We start from the raw sequence: 19,682 nt of genomic DNA on the forward strand, positions 1-19,682 counted from the left end.
CGTGCCGTGGAAACGGTTCTCCTGCCCACCCACACAGGAGGAAACGAAATGTGTCTCTACAACTAGGAAACCCCGAGAAATCTCTAAAACGTTGGCGAGAGGCGGGATTCGAACCCTCGCCGCCAAAAGTCCACACGACAAGGAGAAGGAGAAGGAGTCACACCTTCGACCACCACCAGACCGCTCGACCGTCCTGACCGCTTCGGCCCACCGTATGTGTCCAAACCGAATAATAAATCAATCATAAAACAACATTCTGCTCTTTACAATCGCGTTGGTTTGTCAGTTGTTCGCGTATTTAAAAGCAGAGTTCATCCCACAATCCAAAATGCACACTTCCATTTATCAGCCTGCATGGTTTTGGAGGTACGGGCCACAGAGATGTAATGAGACTATATTGCATTATGAAAACCTAATATTTTCCTTTTTGCCATTCGGTGTATTTTTGAGCTCATTGTTGTGTGTACGAAGCAAATGGGAAACTTATACACCTCGAATCGTTGGACAATCCGTCCCCTTCGCTGAAGGCATTGACCCTTGCTGAGAGCTGACTGGTGAGGTCAACGTGGACATTTCAAAACCGGCCTCGGCCGCATCAGACGGAGACGCCCCTTATAAATCACTGACAAGCCGAATCTGTCCGTCCCCATCGCTCGTTGGGACACGGCAGCTCGGGGAGACATTCTCTCAGAAGGCAATAAAAGTCGCAGGAATGCACAGCCGGAGGAGGAACAGAAGATAAGGGAAATGTCTTCCCTGCTGGTGGATGTTTGGGCTCTCTGTGGCCAGCAGCTTATTTTAGCAGCTCCACTCCTCTCGCGTTGTTTTTATTTCGCTTATTCAGTGTCCTCCTGCTGCTCTCTGCGTCCTTCTGCCGCTTCCATCTTGCCAGTTCTCTCCATCCGCTGCTCCCTCCTTCTCCCCTGCATTCATCCCACCGGCAGGCCAGTAAGCACGTATGAGCAAAAACAAGGCCTACAAAGAGCAAACATCCAAAACTAACAACCAACAGGTTTATTATCCCTTCAAAGCACCACTGAAATCATTAATTATTAAGCTCGAAGACTTGTAATACAGACGGAGCGTGTGTTTTTTAGGTCGAGTCGCTGTTTGTTTTGGTCTCGGCTCGGCCTCTCCTCTGTTTTCTCTTTCTCTCCATCACCCTCTCCGTCTTTTTTTCTTTTGCACTCATGTGCGATGTGATGTGTGATGATTGAAACCACATCTACCCAAAGCCAACGCAGGCCCCTCCCCACTTCCTCTGCACATTTTAGCTTCTCGTCCCCCCCGTCTCTCCCGCGCGTCTCCGTCCTCCTCTTTGGTCGTTTCACGGAAACAAATGTTCAAACGTTATCTCAAGGACATCGGGGCCGGTATCAGCGGGATCTCATCAACGCTCGGCGTCTACGAAGAAAGGTGTGCTTAAACGCTGAGTTGTGTGTTTGTGTGTGCGTGTGGTTGCAACCAAATTTAAAAAGCAAACCATGCAACGGAATGAATTCAATTCCAACCATTAATGTCAATGATGTAAAGCATTTCAACCGTGTGACATGTTGGAGACATTGGAAATTGTTGACTGCACATTTTTAGCATTTTTCAGAACATATTATATACAGACAGTATTAAATTTCACAGCGGTGCATGAAAAAAGAATCAAGGGGATTTATTCTGCATCTTAGACTTGGTTTTGAGGAAATGTCAACATGCCGTTCTCTTGAACACATTTGCGGTGTGTGAGTATGTCACATTTTGCACAATTTGGGCTTCGAGACAAGACACAGAGCCATGAGTCACGGCAGAGACAGGACGATGAAAGGGTATCTGGTGCTCAGCCGGTTGTGTTTCCACTCTTTTCTATCCCTCCCTCCCTCCCTCCATCTCCTTCTCCATCACATAAATCAGGCAGTCGTACATGCGTAACTCTCCCTCCTCTCTCTGACTGCATCCATTCCCTCCTGTCTCCCTCCACCGGCTTTTATTAGGACAGTAGATGGAGAAAGCAGAACGGATGCTTCCAAAACCAAACCTCCCAGGTACCGACACGCACCGAGCGGAGCGTTGCCATGTGTGGAGGCAAACATCGGCACACATGTTGCGTTCGCACACTGTCAGGGTGCTTTATTGTGTGAGAAACGAGGATGTTTCCACAGAGTCGGGTCAAGGTGAAGGTTGAAGGTCAGTCGAGCCGCTAAACCAGGTTTTCTAGTTGAGCGGACGCGGAACACTGACCTTCTGCAATATTTGTGCGGGACGCAAGCTATGAGGAAGTGTGCGTTCACCCATATATACCACAAACACATGTGATAAACTTGTATTTTTGAATGAGGGGCACTCTTATTTTAATTTATTTTTAATCTCAGAATCATGATTTTTATTATCATGATACTGCTGCTCTTGTTTTTTGTTACCATGTATGTTGTGTGCACTGTCCACTTTGCTGCCGCAATCCTGTACATTTCCCCACTGTGGGACTAATAAAGGAATATATATATATATATATATATATGTTATGTTTATTTCGTCATCATTAATAGCAAGCAGTTTTAGGGTGCACTACATTTAGCATATTTTCACCTCTTCATATAGCTGTCATAGATTAATTGTTCGCCTTTCCCACGGGACACAAAAAGGAGCCCAAATGTATCTCAGTTCGTGCCCCTGAAGTGCCGGTACCCCCTCAAATCTGCTGTATGTATAACACGCCGACTTCTGCAGCGCCACTTCATAAATCCAAACCATCCCTTTCAGACTGTGTGTGTGTGTGTAAAGAACAGGAACAGGATGAGGGCGATGGAACAATGTCATTATTGTGGGCGAGTAGGAAAATAAACCACTAGTGACAAGATAAGAAGCAGCGTCTAGGGGGGGAGGCGAAGGGAACGAAGGGGAAGGAGAGGTCAGAGAGAGTAAGGAAATGAGACAAAAGGACTAATGATCTAAGCGCCGTCTTTATCGTTTGCCGCTCAAGCCTAGAGAGAGAAAAAAGACACCGTCAGTCCTTCTATCTAACAAACGCTCACTGAGCGGAGGTGTGTGGGAGCGAGGATTAATCCCAGGCGTCACAATTAAAGGGATGAAAAGGATATTTTGGTTTATTTTCTTTATGGCTTGTTTTTGTTACCTTCAACAAAGAGATCGATGAAACAAGAAACATTAGGAGACACAATATTAATCATTTGGTTTAACTGCTTGAACGTGTCACACGTTTGAGACCTCAAAACACGCACAGAATCCCTCCCCGTCAAATTAAAGATAAATCCACGTTTTATTCCATTCTGTTATTGTCAATCCACAACAAAGTCGCGGCGAGTCCCGGTCCTCAGCGCTCCATAACATTATCAGTATAAAACAAGACAACCAAATACTGGATTTACAAACACAAGCTCATATCTGATGGGGTTTCATTCCAAAATAAGAACCAGGTCTCAAACTACTGATGATCAATTTCAAACCAGTGACATTTGAGGCTCCCACACCTCATAAAACAGATATGTCATATTATGGAATGAAAGTCATCTTTTATACACATTTGGGCTTTTTTTTTAAAAACCCATCTGAGGTGCAGATAGTGACACATTTTATTTGACAGCTTTCTGACGGTGTAAATCTCCGTCTTTAGGCTTCGTCTCCACCGGGTATTTCTTTTCAGGGAGCAACGCTCAACAGTCGCATGTTGCCAGTCACCGCTTCAGCACTCACATATATATATATGTATGTATATATAATACTGTAGTATGTATATTTCATGCTGAGGCTGTAAGCGCTGTGGGAAACATGCTTCAGGGTGTCGCTTCCTTCCAGGACACATATCCTGAGTGTCCCCCGGTGGACACGGAGCCTCTTCTGGGTGCATTATATACGTTGGCAGCCTCCTGCTCGCAGAACCAATCTGTGGTCACTTGCAAAGTTTGACACATTGTGTATCGCATACCAACAAATACATGACAATATCTGCAATTGAACAAGATCAGTATTTTTTTAATATCTTTATCATATATCTCTTACCAAAAGCAAAAAAAAAGAATAATAGAGCAATTATATTATATTTCCTACCTCCTATGAAATAAAATGCTTCAATCAGGGGAAATGAACTCATATTTCTCCATGGTAACTCTAAAAGGATTGTCACAAAACGTGAGTGAGGGATTGTCTGAACACAACCTAATTTCACCATGACTGAATTCTTCTTCCGTTAAGAAGAAGCACTAAATATCTACACCGGGTGTTTTTTAATAAAGGGAGTACTGCGAGATCTACTGTGGCGCCTTTCATCAATAATGGGACAAAAAGATGGACCAAAGTACCACGATCCCCTGAAAAAAGCTGTTAATTAAAGTTCTGGCTTTACAATATACACAACTATGTGGAGGTTACTTCTGAAAGAAACTGCCGGTTGGGAAGTTTCATCAGAGAGAAAAGAAAAAACAAGGCATGGAAAAGTAAAAGTTAAAAAGTTAGCAGCAAATAATGTAAAGAATCAAAGGCAGCTGAAACAAACGCACCTTGGAACCGTAACCGAATAACAATGTGGTGACGGCATGTAAGTCTGGTATCAGAAGCAACGAGGCGAGCCCCACTCACTTTTTCCCTTTTCTACATTTAGACCCCCCCCCCCCTTTCATGAAATACATCAAGTCACGATAACCAGTCTGCTGAAGGACACGAGACGGCGTCTCACCGACGGCGAGAGAGCGGTGAAGGCTTCTGTTTCAAAGTAGTAAGCGAAATACACGTTAAATGTCAGAGAAACATGAACGAATTAACTTGCATGCCAACAAAGCACAATAGACAACGCTTCCCTCAGCCGGCACTGTGTGTTACACGTGATTAAAGACTGAAGACACGTTGGAAGAATGGTTTTTCTGCAATGACGTTTTTTTTGTTTGTTTTTTTCCCTCCAAAATTCAGCTGAGCGGAGAGCAGGTGGGAGGGAAGGTCCTGATCCCGCGGCGTGACCTGTGTAGCAGCGGGTTACGGCCGTATGCCGGAGACCTTACCGGTCCTGCGGCTTCTGACCGTGCGGGATAATTCATGTGCGAATAAGCGTGTGTGTTTCTGTCACCGCGCGTGTGTGTGTGTGTGTGTCAGCAGCTGTCCTCGAGTGCGTTGACCACTTGTTCCAAAATGTCGGGGCATCGTTCGGCGATCTGCTGCAGGACCTGGTTGGCGTACTCCTGGAGCTCCGCCCCCTCCATCTCGCACAGCGCTAACTCCGCCTCCAACTAACAAAGAGAGAGAGAGAGAGAGAGAGAGAGACATTTTAGAGGTTTTTTAAATCCAACGTTCGCCCATAAAGCCGACGCAGAAGGAAAAGGAATTGTTCGTCACTCGGGATACACACTTAAATAAACTATATATAGATCAGAGCACTGAAACTGGTTAGATTAGCTCAGCAGAAAGACTGGAAAGAGAAAGATAACAAACTGCCTACTGTGTTAAAGTTCACAAATGTTGTCGTGTGAAAACGATGTGCCAGACGCTTCCTGCTTTGGTACGTTCGTTCCTCCTACGGCCTATAAAACAGCACATTTCTGTTTTTACAAATTGCTTTCTACACAGCTCAAACGCGAGTACACTGGTGAGCTTTCAAGGTGCTGGTTGTGTGAATTTTTAGTTTCCTCCTGTTTCCAGCTTAATGCTAGAATAAGCCAACTGGCTGACTGATAAGACAACCGATAGAAAGAGAAGCAAAACGGACATAAAACAAAAATGAAATCCAATAACATTCAAGCGCACAAACAACAGGCTGGAACAACAACTCTCCATGAAGCCCCGTGGACGACACGGAGCGCGTTTAACACACACACACACACACACACACATGAGACTGTAATCTGAAAACACCACAATGTAGTTCTTTCTGACCATACAGACTGGAACATTTCTGTGAGAGAGTGCTGATGATATTTTCTTTGGCTGCAGCCGAGCTGAGACGTCAAACCGAACGGACTTAATGACCAATACATCTGTATCAATAAGAGTACGGCTCAAACAGTCGTGTAACACAAGCCGACATTTATGTTGGTGTGTGTGTGTGTTTGTGAGGCCCGGGTCCGATATTGGCAAAAATATTGCCTCGTTAAGTCCTAACCTCTTCCCTGCACTCTCATCTCTTAGCCAGCAGATCTCAGGGGCATCTTCTGTTACAGCGGCTTTATTCATGTTCAAAACTGCTGTAAGTAGTGATACTTTTGATGATTAAGGAAAATGTGTCCAATCAATCACATGAGAATATAGTACCTCATCCATATATTATGTTGCTACATTAGTTCTGGAGAGTTTGTGACAAGTTTAGGTCAATATTTAAACGTTGCTTTGGCAATACCGCGTGCCTTGTTTACGTGGATTTGAATTGAAGTTCTGCTACGTCCACTTTGATCATTTATAAAAGTCAGCCTCTTAAAACATACCTGAACTTGAAATGGGACACTGAACACAGGAATATCGCTTCAAATAAATGCTAATATGTCTACTCTAATTCATTAGTTTGGTTGCGTCAATAAAAACTTTTGACGTTGAATTGAATTCTCTGTTCATAAAACAACTTGTTTTTCCCTTTAACGAGCATTAGTGATTTTGCACATTATCTGTGAACATGTAGAGTCTTTGGAAGTATTGGAGGCCTGGAGGTACGTGAAGACAGAGGAGGACACAATGAAGTGAAGAGTGAGTGAAGGAGGAGGAGCAGGAGAGCATGAGGCTCCATCACTCTGCCCTTCTTCTGTGCAACATTTCTTATCCCGATCCATAATGCCCAGACACAGGCCCAAAACCGTGTGTGTGTGTGTGTGTGTGTGTGTGCGTTTGCATGGGATTCAACTTAGTGACTTTAAGTTGAAATTCCCAAGAAAAACAAGGCAGTAAAGATTAGAGTCACCCGGCCTTGACCTCCGCCAGAGAGAGACACTTGCAAAGGGCATTTAAAAAAAAGTCAAGATTAAGCAGGTCAATCGCATCATGCTATATACATAAAACGGGCATATATGCAAATATAAAGATAAGATAAGAGATAATAAGTGTGAACATTTGAAACATCATTCAATTGTTCCATTATCCACTGCATTCCTCACGCGGCCGCGTGAACGTCCTCTCTAGCTACATTCAATCTCTAGCTTATTTATGACCTGAAGAAAAATGAATATAAACAATATTGTATGATTCAGTTTCCAGCTATGAGGCATTCGTTTGGACGGCGTGGCGCCAACAGACGATGTCTGCAATCACAGTGCAAGTGGTCAGAGAGACGTGAAATAACACAACAGCGCGCCAGATCTTTGACTTCTTCAACAGTGTGTGTGTGTGTGTGTGTGTGTGTGTGTGTGTGTGTGTGTGATTGTCAATGTTTGGCTTTGTTCATTAGTGTAGGTGTCAGTGCTTTGGTGTTCGACGTGATGCTAAAAATGTCTAATTTAGTGAGTGACAAGAGAGGATTGTGGGAAGCAAAGAGAGTGACATAGTGAGAGAGAGGGGGGGAAGAGAGGGGGGTTCTCGAGGATGATTTTTACTGCAGCCATTAAAGCTCCATTATCATGATGGATCATTATCTGCCTTATCAGGGCTGTGGAAGAGCAAACACACACACACACACACACACACATCCATACCCACACAGGTTATCGGCTTAAAAAAAAAGGATGAGGGCGATGTGTGTTTGTGTACGTACACACTGACCCCTGTGCGCACGTTGCAGGGCTTGAACCTCTTTGCAGAGGAATGCTAATGTTTTCTAAAGAAACCATAACTCAGCAGCCAGAGATAGAGGCACAGAGATTAACAGAGAGAGACGGAGGGGTCGTGGTAGAGAGTGTACACACATATACGATCCAACCGGAGTGCATCAGCTCTTCCTGTTGCAGACACACTTACTAAAGGAACTCCGTGACATTGTTCCAGTTAAGGATGATTCTGAGGGCCAGAGGTCCTGTTTTCATCAGGAAACTGTGCGTTCACTTCATGGCAGTGTATGTTAAGTAAACGGTAAGTAACGTCCCGTTGTTTTGACTGATTTAGGGGAAATGATGATGGAGTGTAGGAGTCACGAGCTTCAGTCCTTTGTCTCCATAGTGAGGCCCAACTGCACAAATAACGTTGGATCTCAAATAGGTTTGGATGGTTCGACTGTCACCTTTTTATCTTGATGAAATTACCATTAAGATTATTACTATATATTGTTAAATTAAATGTATTGTCTAGTTTTGAATGTAACTAAATGTGATCATTCATACGTTATCTGCTTGAAGTCCATCAACCCGGCCCCAATTCACACCATTTTCTTTTATATTTGCGGGAAAAAAAAGATCTGCTACTTATTTCATCCAATTGCTGGTCTGAACATTAGCACGTAAAAGGTAAAAGAACAAAGTGCAAGTGACATCACCGCGCTGTTTGGAAGGAGAGGTGGAGGGTAAGGAAACAGAAATTGAGGTGAAAAGGTGAAAAATGAAAAACCTTCACAAAAGACTCTTACTTAAACAAAACCAGGAGGAAAACATGAGGACGAGGGACACAGAAAAGTCCCGGAGGGCAAGTTTTGACCTAATATTCCTCAGCAACAGCACCAAGTTGCATGAGTAAAGATAAGATCAGGCGGCTTAAAAAGGCTCCAGACTCCTCCGCAGCAGTCCTATAGAAACACCATTATGAATGGGAGCCAAAGGATGAAGAATAATAGGCCCATACTGGCCATTATAATCCCTGTCTCTATTCAAACCATTAGGCCCTTACAAGCTTACACTGTATGCAGTCTGCTTTATAAGTTGGCCTCCCGACCGCGCCGGGCCCAAATGCGCCTGAGCCATGTGACCAAATGTGTGCGTGCGTGCTCTGTCCTGCTTCATTACAGCTGCAGCCCGGGCGGCTCGGCTTAAAATGCAGGCTAACGAGCTGCAGGGGGAATAGAGCTCGAGGACGTGAACCTAAAAGTGCTCCTGGAGGACTGAAAAAATACTGCACTCCTTTTAGCGCACGCGGCAGAAGAGAAACACAAGTGTGAGTGTGAGTGCGAGTGTGGGCAATAGAACATACAGCAGCGCGGTCGTTTCATTTGGTCATTTCATTTGGTAGCTCATTCGATCAGCCAAAATGACCGTAGGAACATATTCATATGTAGACGTTTGGCCTGTGGGAGCAGTTAGTTAGGAAGGGGACAGATGATTAAACCCCTGATCCTGTGACTTGTAGTAATTGGCGAGGAAGGGAACAGCACATTCCCCCCACCCGTCCCTCCTTTTATTAAAGTCTGGGATCTTTCATACATTAGTTCACTTCTGCGACATTTACTTTAGCGGTTATTAATGCCGGTTGGACGGCGGCTGGAGGTGGGCTTGTGAGTCTGCTAACTACCGTGGAACACCTTTATCGAGAACAGGAGATTACAGAGCGTATAAAAAAAAGAGACTTAGACCGTAAACTGGTCCTCTAGGAGTTACTACTTGGGGCCGGACTTACAGCACTAATGGCTGCAGAAATAAACAGCAGAAACAGACTCCGACTGACTGTGTGTATAGGTGTAACCTCCCAGTGGGCCAATCGGGGGGGAAATAAAACCACAGTGTTGCTTTGTACTGGAATTAAAAAGGGAAAAAAAACACAGTCTGCGGACGAGACAAAAGGAAGCCTGAGATGCTTCTAAAAACAGGTGATCTGAAAGACAGATATCTGGGGTATTGGTTGTTAATCTTAATCTAAACTAAATTGTATTTGGGCAAAAATATTATTTGGCACAATAACTGAGGGGAAGAGGCACAAAGTACACTGACAGGCTGCTTATAAAAGTGTTTAAATCAAGACAGAGTTTCCCATTAAAAGTAATATAACCCCCCCCCCGTTTCCCCTATTTTCAATAGTATTTAAAATACTTGCACAACACAGCCATCCTACAGCCTGTCAATAATTCATGTGTCTCCAAATAGATCATAAACGCACGTTTGCAAGCACATTAATATGATTAAATGATTGATGATGATGATTAAAATAAAATGTCAAAAGCAAGCCGTTACAAAGAAGATGAGTTTCTATCACGCCGTCTTCTTTCCACAGCATGATATTCCCCTCCTGTTCCCTCCACTGTCACCTCGATCGCAACCACAGACTTCATCTGTAACTCTTATTACTTGGCTACAGAACCCGGTGAATGCTCGGCATCAGTACATCTTAAAGGGTCCGATCTTCGCTCGCTCGCTCGCTGGATGGAAGTCTCACTGACTACAGAGCTCGTTGTTCTGCCGGTCACCGTCACGGGCTCGTCCCTCCACAGTGGACGGAGTGGCGGAGAAGGTAGAGGATGGAAAAGCAAGGTGGTGATTGTGAAGCCGGGAGAGGGAGGGGGGGAGGCGCAGCGACGAAGAGGAGGGGGAGGAAAGAGCGATGACCCTCTACAGAGGGAGAGAGACCAAGGACCAAGGAGGGAGGACAGAAAAAGGCAAACGCATGTAAAAGAAGGTCGACTGGTAAAGCCATTAAGCCTGGATTCAATAAATCTGCATAAAGAGCCAGCAGTCAGTCTGTAATGGCCAGCGAAGGCCCTCGTGTGTGTGTGTGTGTGGACTCGAAATGGGCACCGAGGGTCGGACATGTGCGTCTCATTGTGTCTTCTTGCCCGCGGTGTGTGTGTGTGTGTGTGTGTGTCTAATGGTCGCGGAGGACCTCGGCGTCGCATGTAGAGGGAAAACAATCATCCTTGGCGCAGGAAGCGGAGCTGCCTAATGAAAGCCGAGAGACCCCCAGACCGCATCGCAGCTCAAATGGATGGGTCTGACTCTAGACGACCCCCCCCATCCCCCCAGCACCCCACCCCTCCGATGCAATGCTCTAACACTGTGGAGGCGGGGCCTAATCAGCAAACCCACCCGTAGTCACCTTTAATCTGTGATGTTTGAATTTCAGCTTCGCCCCTTCCCGTTTTCCACTTCTCCTGTCAATCAAAATGTCCCCCAATCGGTGACCCCTGCCGCAGTGAGGCCTCGTCACACGGACAGAAACACACGGCTCCTTTGTAGTCGCCCAGTGGGCAGAGGGCATCAGGCTGTAGAGCTGAAACAACAATGATTGACATTCCAGAAGTATTTGCAGTTGTAACTATGTCATTATGTCAAATGTTTAGTCCGATTTGCCTCGGTTACTTTGACTACATGGTGTGTAGGAAAATGCACGTACACCGAGCCAGAGTGAAAATACATATTCCCCCTTTTTCTATTTGGAGATCGTGTCGCGACAACAATGATACTTGACGTCTGCAAGCGGGTGGCACTTTCCTTCATTAGAGTGACTTATAGAGGTATAAATATGTGGACCGGATTTTTCTCCAGCTCCAGTTGGCTCGGACACGCGTGCAGCCATTTCCCAGGGAGCGCGCCTCGCTTCGGCAGATAGAAGGTCTGACAATTCATACCGGCTTCGTGAGGGCGGCGAGATAATGTCCAACACAGCCAATAACACTTAATACGTTTCTTTCTTATCCCGTACCGTGCTCACAAAGAATGTACATGCACTCAAATGGACACACACACACACACATAAACTATGAGAGCTTTTTACGTACATATATGCATACACACGCAAACAGGGGCTTTCTTGTACCTTCACACTTCAGACCAGGAAGGTAGACGCAGGCCAGAGAGAGAGAGAGAGACTTCCTGAATGCACGTGTGCGATGCCAGTTCTCTTCGGTGCTCATTAGAGACGTCATTGAGCCGTAAAGGTTATTATTATGACCATGGCACAGAAAACAGCACTTTTGGTAAAACCTCCCTTTTGGAATCTGCGCTACTTTTGTAGTTCAGCCGAGGCTAAAGAGAAACCTGGAGACAAATACGACCCGATGCCCGTGAAGCTACCAGCATTTCGAATGTCCCACTCAAATCAACGGCTTTGGCAGCACGAGTGTAACTGCGGTAAGACGAGACACGAGCCATCTTCAGGTATTAGCAGATCAACAGCCGAGGCTGAGTGGGGACAGTTCCTCTTGAGGGCGGCACAAATGTGAGAACCAAAATCATACCTAACAGTTGTTGAGATTTTTTTAATAATATAATGGAACAAAGAGTATCCCAAACTAAAGAGTGCTTGAACAACATGTTGCATTGTAATAAAGGGCTCTGGAGTCACTTGGCGTGATGGATTAAAACGCGCGTTTCGATGTGGTGCTGTGGCTGAGGCGCCGACAGGATTTCTGCCACAGCAACTGGGTGCTTTTGTTTGCATTGTGAATTACATCGTATCATCTCCTCTGTTACATCTGGTGAGAAACAACTTGAAAACATGCTGAGAAAACCCCAAGGCAGAAGGTTTTCTGAGGTACTTTCAAAACACAGACGATCGACGCCATTCTTAAAAACGCAGCACAGATAGCAGAGTTTATTCCTTTCTTGCTCTTGATGCAACCAGTTATCCGTACTGGCTGGTTCCCAGTTGATTAAAGGCGTCTTGTTCCTACGAGGCCTCGCTCCACTTCAACAGAACACAGGGGAGTTCGCAACGCGCTCGACGTCCCGAGCCCCCAGTGGTCATTCGCGCTAATGCACGCACACACACGGAATCTGTAGGTTTCCGTGTGTGTGCGTGCGTGTGACCGACTGTCCGTGTGTGTTTTACATGCTATTTTAGTACGATCCCGACGGCTTTACAGAGTGCCAGGCATTTTAACAGAGCCAGGGACACGCTTGTAAAACACACACACACACACACTCACCACAAGAGGAGAGCGGCTGGCACACGGCGGGCACACGGCAGTCTGGAGGGAGTCTGTGTGTGCATTAAGAGGGTCAGCCAGGGTGATGGTGACACATGATGAAGGAAAACGAGAAACGCGGGCCCGAATGAAAGACGGGCAGTGTGTGTCTGCGATTTTGTGGGTCGGGGTCCGAAGCAGACGCGTGGCGCCAAGCGGCACCGCCTGGACACGGGCGGGTTTTGACGGAAAGAGGCAGAAGGATTCAAACTGCGATGTTGCTATGGGAAACGTCTCACCAAAAAACAAACAAAAAGAAAAAAACAAGAGGGACCAGAAGAGCCACTGGCGTTTTAAAAAAGACGTGTAGCTCTTAGACCTCCACGGACAAGTGAGATGGTGAGAGGAAAAGGTAATGGTGATGGAGGCACTTTAGAGGAAAAATAACGAAAGAGAAATGGTCCAAAGAAAAACACAAAGGCCCGGAGAAAGAACCAAGCTGATGTGGTAACGGCAGAGGAGAACGTGATGAAGAGGATAAAAGAAAAATCTTCTTCATCCAAAAGCCGAAACCGTAGAATTAAAGTCATTTTGTTACTCTGCAAACATAACAATCAACGATGAACACTCTGTAACTATTCTACTCAACATAATATCTCCTTTTGATTATTATACAACAACCACACGTACAAAAAAATGCTATTTAGTTAAACCAGCAAGTTTATCAGTAGATGTGTGTATATATGCTACAGAATTACATTATAATCATATATATATAAATAAATAAGGCATGATTCATGTAGCTTTACTTTGCTAGTTTAGTTTGAATGTTTTTAATATTTCCAAACGTTTTATAAATATGCGGTAGGAATGAGATGCTGCAGAGTAGTTGGTTGCCGTCTAAAAGCTTTCAATCTTGTTGGACAAGCGTTCACAGCAGCCTGCCCACATGATTATTTTTAATCCAGAGTACGTTTTTCTTTAAAAAATGTGGATCAGCGGCCTCCAGACCACAGATTGCTTTCTGCGTTCAGCCAGATGATGAAAAATACGTCCAGTAATTGTCTCTCTGTGAAGGTCAGTCAAGCCATTTCTCCGTGCCTTTAATGTACACGGCACACTAACATTTCTTATTTCATCTTAATTCATTGTACTCAGGGTTTGTTTAAAGTGACACCATACTGTGCCACACTTGAAGCACTCAGACAAACAGACATTTCCCAGAATTAAGACGTACAAAAGGGCTTTCATGAGGACTGTAGGAGACCGGTCCTGCTGTACCCCAACCACACACTCTGTCACATTGCTATGCGAGTATGTGTGTGTGTTCTAGGGTTACCGTTTTTCAATGTATACCACATGTAGCCACCATGTATCGCCTGATATGTTTTCAATATGGAGGAAAAAGAAAAGCCGTCCACCGAATTTTTTAAACTTAATAATACGCCGCTTATATTCGATATCTGTCAACACAACTGGTTGCCATGACAACCGAGGTACATCAAGGCCTCACCTTTCGGTGGCCTCACTTCCCTTTGCGCTTTGCTCTCCTCCCACTCTCGGATGACAAATCATTCGACAGATAGATAGTAAATATGCTGCTCTCTGCGCCTTATATGAACCAACCGTCTTCCCGCTGCCAAAAGCTGCGAGCAGAGTTCACCGCCTGTAAAATAAAACGGATTCGTTGTGCAGCCAGGAGCTTGTCGTCAGGTGACCTGCTGGAGTAAATACTTTCAATAATTTCAAAGGCAGCACCAAAAAACTGCCAGACCGACCAGTGTGCCCTATTCCAAAACACACACACACACACACACACACACGGAGAACGATGACACAAACTCGCAAAGGTAATCACATTACACAAGCAAACTCGCTGTTTTTACGGTTTTATTAATTGTGAGAGACAAAAATGTCCTCTTTTCATTCGATTGCATGTCCCCTCATGTTTCAGAAGCCCAATGAAACACACGGAATATGCACACAAAAGCTCTCACCTGTTCCTGTGTCATGCTGTGCACCTGCGTGTGCCAGGAGGCGGAGTCGGAGCGGTGATAGGCGGGGGGCGGGGCAAAGTCCTGCAGGATGACGGGGTCTCGTTCCTGACACAGTGAGGTCAGGTGGCTGATGTACAGCTTCAGTTTACTGCGGTTGTGATCGAGATCCAGGAGAGGAGAGAGAATCTGGAGGAGGAAGGGAGTGATAGGGGACAAAAATGAGACAGATTCATTTTATTGTCCACCAAGTGTAATGACATAGGATGACAATTCAAGATTTGACCACACTGGAAACACATTAAGTAAGAGATGGAAAGACGTGGTCTGAGAGCAGTAAATGCTGTTAGTCGTTATTTTATTCTAGGATAGTCTTTAATTATACTTCTGGCCTTTGTACAAAAACCTTTACTCTCTATTTAATAGCAAATAATCTTTCAGTCACATACCTTCTACTGGCAAAAAGGGCAGAAAGAATTCCCATACCCTGCTACTTGGTATAAGTGACTGTCCAAAGTCCCTCATTCATTCACTACTTTCTGCCCAACATTACATTTTGATTTTTACACTTATGATGCATCTTCCCCTTTGAGTTCCATAAGTGGAAAAGATATACAATAAGATGGTATTATATGGGAAATGAGGAATTTTGTAAAATGCAGTATGAATCTTTCTGGCACCGAGCCAAGTCTTAAACTGTACAACAGTTCAGTTCAGCTTATGGTGGATCGAGCCAATGAAGACTGAACATAACAGTTGGGCTAATTCAAGCAGATATTAAGCATAAATGATGAGGTAGGATGAGGACGGACGTGGAAGTGGAGAGATGACAGAATAAGATGAGAATCCACAGTTAACAGCGTTGGATCTAATTCTGATGTGTCTCTCACTGTGGCCATCACTGATGTCTGTGCGTGTTTGTGAGTATGGGAGTGAGGCTGAGACAAGCTGAAAGGTAACGGCCCCAAGACACACACAGACACACACACACAGACATTCCCGCACAGATAAGACACAGAGACAAACTGTTCTCCTTTGGGGAATTGAAGGATTTAAGTGCAGAGAAAGCATGTTAAGAGGGCTGTCAGTTTGTATGTGTGTGTTGGTAAAGGATATTCAGTCCCAGCGGGGTCTGTCCACACCTTGTGATCCATGCTCATCATCACTCAACACACACACACACACACACACACACACACACACACACACACTACACACACGCTACGCAACATGGCAGGATCCATTTACTCGCTATCTCTTCTCCATCTCATGTTTAAAATTTACCAGCTTTACCATTTACTGCAGATGGAAGAACTACATATGTGTCATTGGTTTAGGCGTGACTTTTATTCTTTATACATTTAATTCAGACAAATATGCAAAGTCGGCCGTCAAAAATGCTTGCAAATTTTTTCTTTGCGTCGTGGCTGTGAATTATTTCATGTTCCAAAATGTTGCAACTATGCCTCCTGCATAGTTTAGACAGTGCTCTAAATGACTCTCTCTGTCGCCTCAGCTCACTGCTGACTCATTCTAACTAAAGCAAACTCGGGTTACGGAGAAGAGAAATAGTAAAATCTAATATGATAAGGGAAACATTAATACTGTATATGGAATAGACACGTTGTTGTATATTGTTACTTGCAGGCTGGATTTACTGAAACCAATATAGTGACTTGGATGCTCTTGTATCTAATACGTGGTATTTAAAATAACGGAATGTAAAACTACCAAAAACAAAATGAGGAAACATGTCTCTCCCAGACACACAGCTTTAACAGTTCTAAATCTGAAAGTCTCAACTGTCAAAACAGTGAAAAAACACACTGCAGACTGATAATATCCTATAACAATACATATATATCCGACATTCATCATTCAGGAACTTCATCCGTTTGAGCATCCTGGCAAACAGATGAAAGAACGAGATGTGGGGTGTTTTTTTTCTGGCAGCCAAAAACATCTGATTGTGCGCTCTTCCCCGGCAGCAACGCTGCGACAATGAAAGCCGACGTTAAATCAAAGTAACCGTCACTTTTGATTCTGAGTCCTTTGTGTCAACACACGTCCAACACACACACAATAGGTGTATTTATTTGTGGGTTTTTTTGCTCCCCATCTCCCTCGACCTGTTCATAAGTAGCCCTCCTCTCGCTCAGCACTGCTAGTTTTGTAAAGAGAAACGACAAACAGGTACATACATGCATACACTGTACATACATGCATGCACTGTACATACATGCATACACAGTACATATATGCATACACAGTACATACACATGCATACACTGTACACACATGCATACACAATACATATATGCATACACTGTACATACATGCATACACAGTACATATATGCATACACTGTACACACATGCATACACTGTACACACATGCATACACTGTACATACATGCATATACTGTACACACATGCATACACAATACATATATGCATATACTGTACATACATGCATACACAGTACATATACGCATACACAGTACATATACGCATACACTGTACATATATGCATTCACAGTACATATATGCATACACTGTACATATATGCATACACAGTACATGTACGCATACACAGTACATATATGCATACACTGTACATATATGCATACACTGTACATATATGCATTCACTGTACATATATGCATACACTGTACATATATGCATTCACTGTACATATATGCATACACAGTACATATATGCATTCAAGGACACAGACACTTAAGAAACTCCCTCACTCACACAGGGTTGTTATCAGCGTTGTAAATAGCTTTAGTTACAATATTTCCCAGTAAGGACCTGGCAGTGTTGATGTGCATTTTGAAATACATTACTGGACATTTCCCCCCCGGAGGACAGAGGGGAAACGGAAAGAGAATCCAACGTTGGTTGTACGCTGCAGTGAGCACAACACCCCTGTAGCTGTATGCTATGAAGTGTGGCGATGCAACAAGGACGTTATTGCTGCGACACTGCGGTGTGAGATGCCAATATATGAACACGTCTGTCAAAACCTGGCTTTCATGCTTTCAAAACATACTCAACACATGTGCCACAGCTGTTCTCTAACACGTTCTAATCCAGACTATTTGGTCAGAAAGCTCAAAATAAAAAGAAACGACTGTCCACACTCGCCAGACCTGCAGCAACGCTCCATGGATCAAATGCAAGACAAACGAGAAACAGGCAGAAAGAATGGAAGGAATGATGCGATATAAGGAAGACATTCAGGGAGAAATACCAGCGGTGTTTTCTTTCCCTTTTCCCAGAAATATGTAATGACTAACAGAAACAAATATTTAAATAGAGCCTAAACGTATACTCGTAATACTATTCAAAAACAACACTGACTTCTGAAAGTCTGTGCAGGAATTTAAGCCTTTGGATTAACTGGTTTTATTAAGTTATACAGTTTATATGTGCCTCCATGTTTTTATTGTATTACACCAGCTGCAATGGTCAACGTATGCAGTGTGTGTGTGTGTGTGTCTAATGACTCCACAGAGTTATCCAATGTGCTATAAAACAATCCCAGAGGGGCCATCATTTTGTACGCCGCTGTGTGTGTGTGTCAGGGAGTGTGTGTTTGTGCGTCTTTGTGAGCCTCCCAGGCCTTCCTGCCAGAGTCTCACTGTGCAATGAAACAAACTCCAAAGACTGACATTCAGCTAGCCCCTCTCGCTGGCCAACCTTTCATGGCCAAGTTACACAACGATACATATTGTATCATAAAATATATAGATTTATATAATTTAGTCTATTTAATCACGAAAGACTGAATGTCCGGCCAGTTCAAGTAAGTAACTAATTTAACTGACATAAGCAGTCATGTCAAAATAAAAATAAATAAAAAAGTATAATAATAATTCATACAGATGTGAGATCCTGCTTGATATTACAAGTCAGAGCTTGACATCGTTTATCATGAACTTGTTTTTTAAACATCGAAAAACCTCACTAACTAAAACACTGAACTCCTTAAAAAAAACAGGTTTTCACCTCCTCCCTGTCTTTTCTCACTGGTGCATCTCACACCGCCGACAACCATATAAAATGCAACACACCATAAAAATGTCCTCGACAATGCTGTGTGTGTGTGTGTGTGTGTCGAGAGTGCTCTCCTGTGCTCCAGTTGTTTCAGGAGCATTTCATTCGCCAACCGTCGAACAGAATCCCCTTATTGAAAGAGACACAATCACTCAGTGTTCCGATGTAATGCGCTGTGGCGAATTACCCGCCGTGCCCTCCGAGGAGAAGTATGCCGGTACTGTAAATGTGAAAACTCTCAGCGGGGGGAGGGGCTACCGCCGATTAATAACCGGGGTCAGGCTTTGATTCGCCGTTCAGGGTTTGGGCTTTTAGCATGCCAATGGGAAATCCCGCTGGTGGACCTGAACTGCACCCCCCCATGTGCTGCTCATATGTGGAGCTGCCTCCACTGCCCGACCAGTAGATCAAAGACCTAGACGTAAAAGATATTTTCAGCGTTTCCTCATTTCAAAAAGAAATCTTCATTAACTCGTCTTAAGAGTTTGAGAGGAACAAGTAACTCAGACCTCGTAGCCTGAGGTTCACATGTTGCATTAAGCAAAGCAGAAGCATTGAGCAAAGCAACAAGGGTTGTTTTAATGTCTGAAGAATGACTTCATTCCGAATAATGTGTTCAAATGAATTTGACTGTTTGAGGTATTGCTCGACTTGAAGGTTGTCAAGCACGAGCAATTGATGACTTTTGGGACTTCCAAATACTAGAAACCCCCTTTAGTTCATTTAAAAAAAAAAAAGTAATGGGCAGCCTCAAGAGAAATATTCCTGTTTCCGTACTAACATAAAAAGAAAGTATTTTGGCAAGCAGTATTTTTTAAAACCTTATAGTTTAACACATGGAGAACTTCCAGCTGAGACAAACGCACGTCATAGAAGAAGCCGAGGACCGAAAACATGAGATGTGGAGGTGTGCATACGGACTATTCAACGTATTTTACACCACAGATATTCAGCTGC

General features: G+C 44.1%; 1 protein-coding gene across 6 annotated transcripts in view; it reads right to left on the bottom strand.

Moving 5' to 3' along the window:
* Positions 1-3,069: 3,069 nt before the first annotated feature.
* Positions 3,070-19,682, bottom strand: part of LOC120816889 (ELKS/Rab6-interacting/CAST family member 1) — an 84,378-nt gene continuing 67,765 nt past the window's right edge. For all 6 annotated transcript variants that reach the window (XR_013467260.1, XR_013467259.1, XR_013467258.1 and 3 more), the window contains 2 exons: positions 14,665-14,850; positions 3,070-5,222 (listed from right to left, as the gene is read on the bottom strand). Coding sequence is in view for 3 of the 6 variants with exons in the window: in XM_078100251.1 (XP_077956377.1) it covers positions 5,085-5,222; positions 14,665-14,850 (324 nt within the window). In the remaining 3 variants the exon portion in view is untranslated. The remainder of the gene's footprint in view (positions 5,223-14,664; positions 14,851-19,682) is intronic.

This window comes from Gasterosteus aculeatus, chromosome 4 (assembly GCF_964276395.1).
Source record: "Gasterosteus aculeatus chromosome 4, fGasAcu3.hap1.1, whole genome shotgun sequence".
In the NCBI taxonomy this organism is placed as follows: Eukaryota; Metazoa; Chordata; class Actinopteri; order Perciformes; family Gasterosteidae; genus Gasterosteus; species Gasterosteus aculeatus.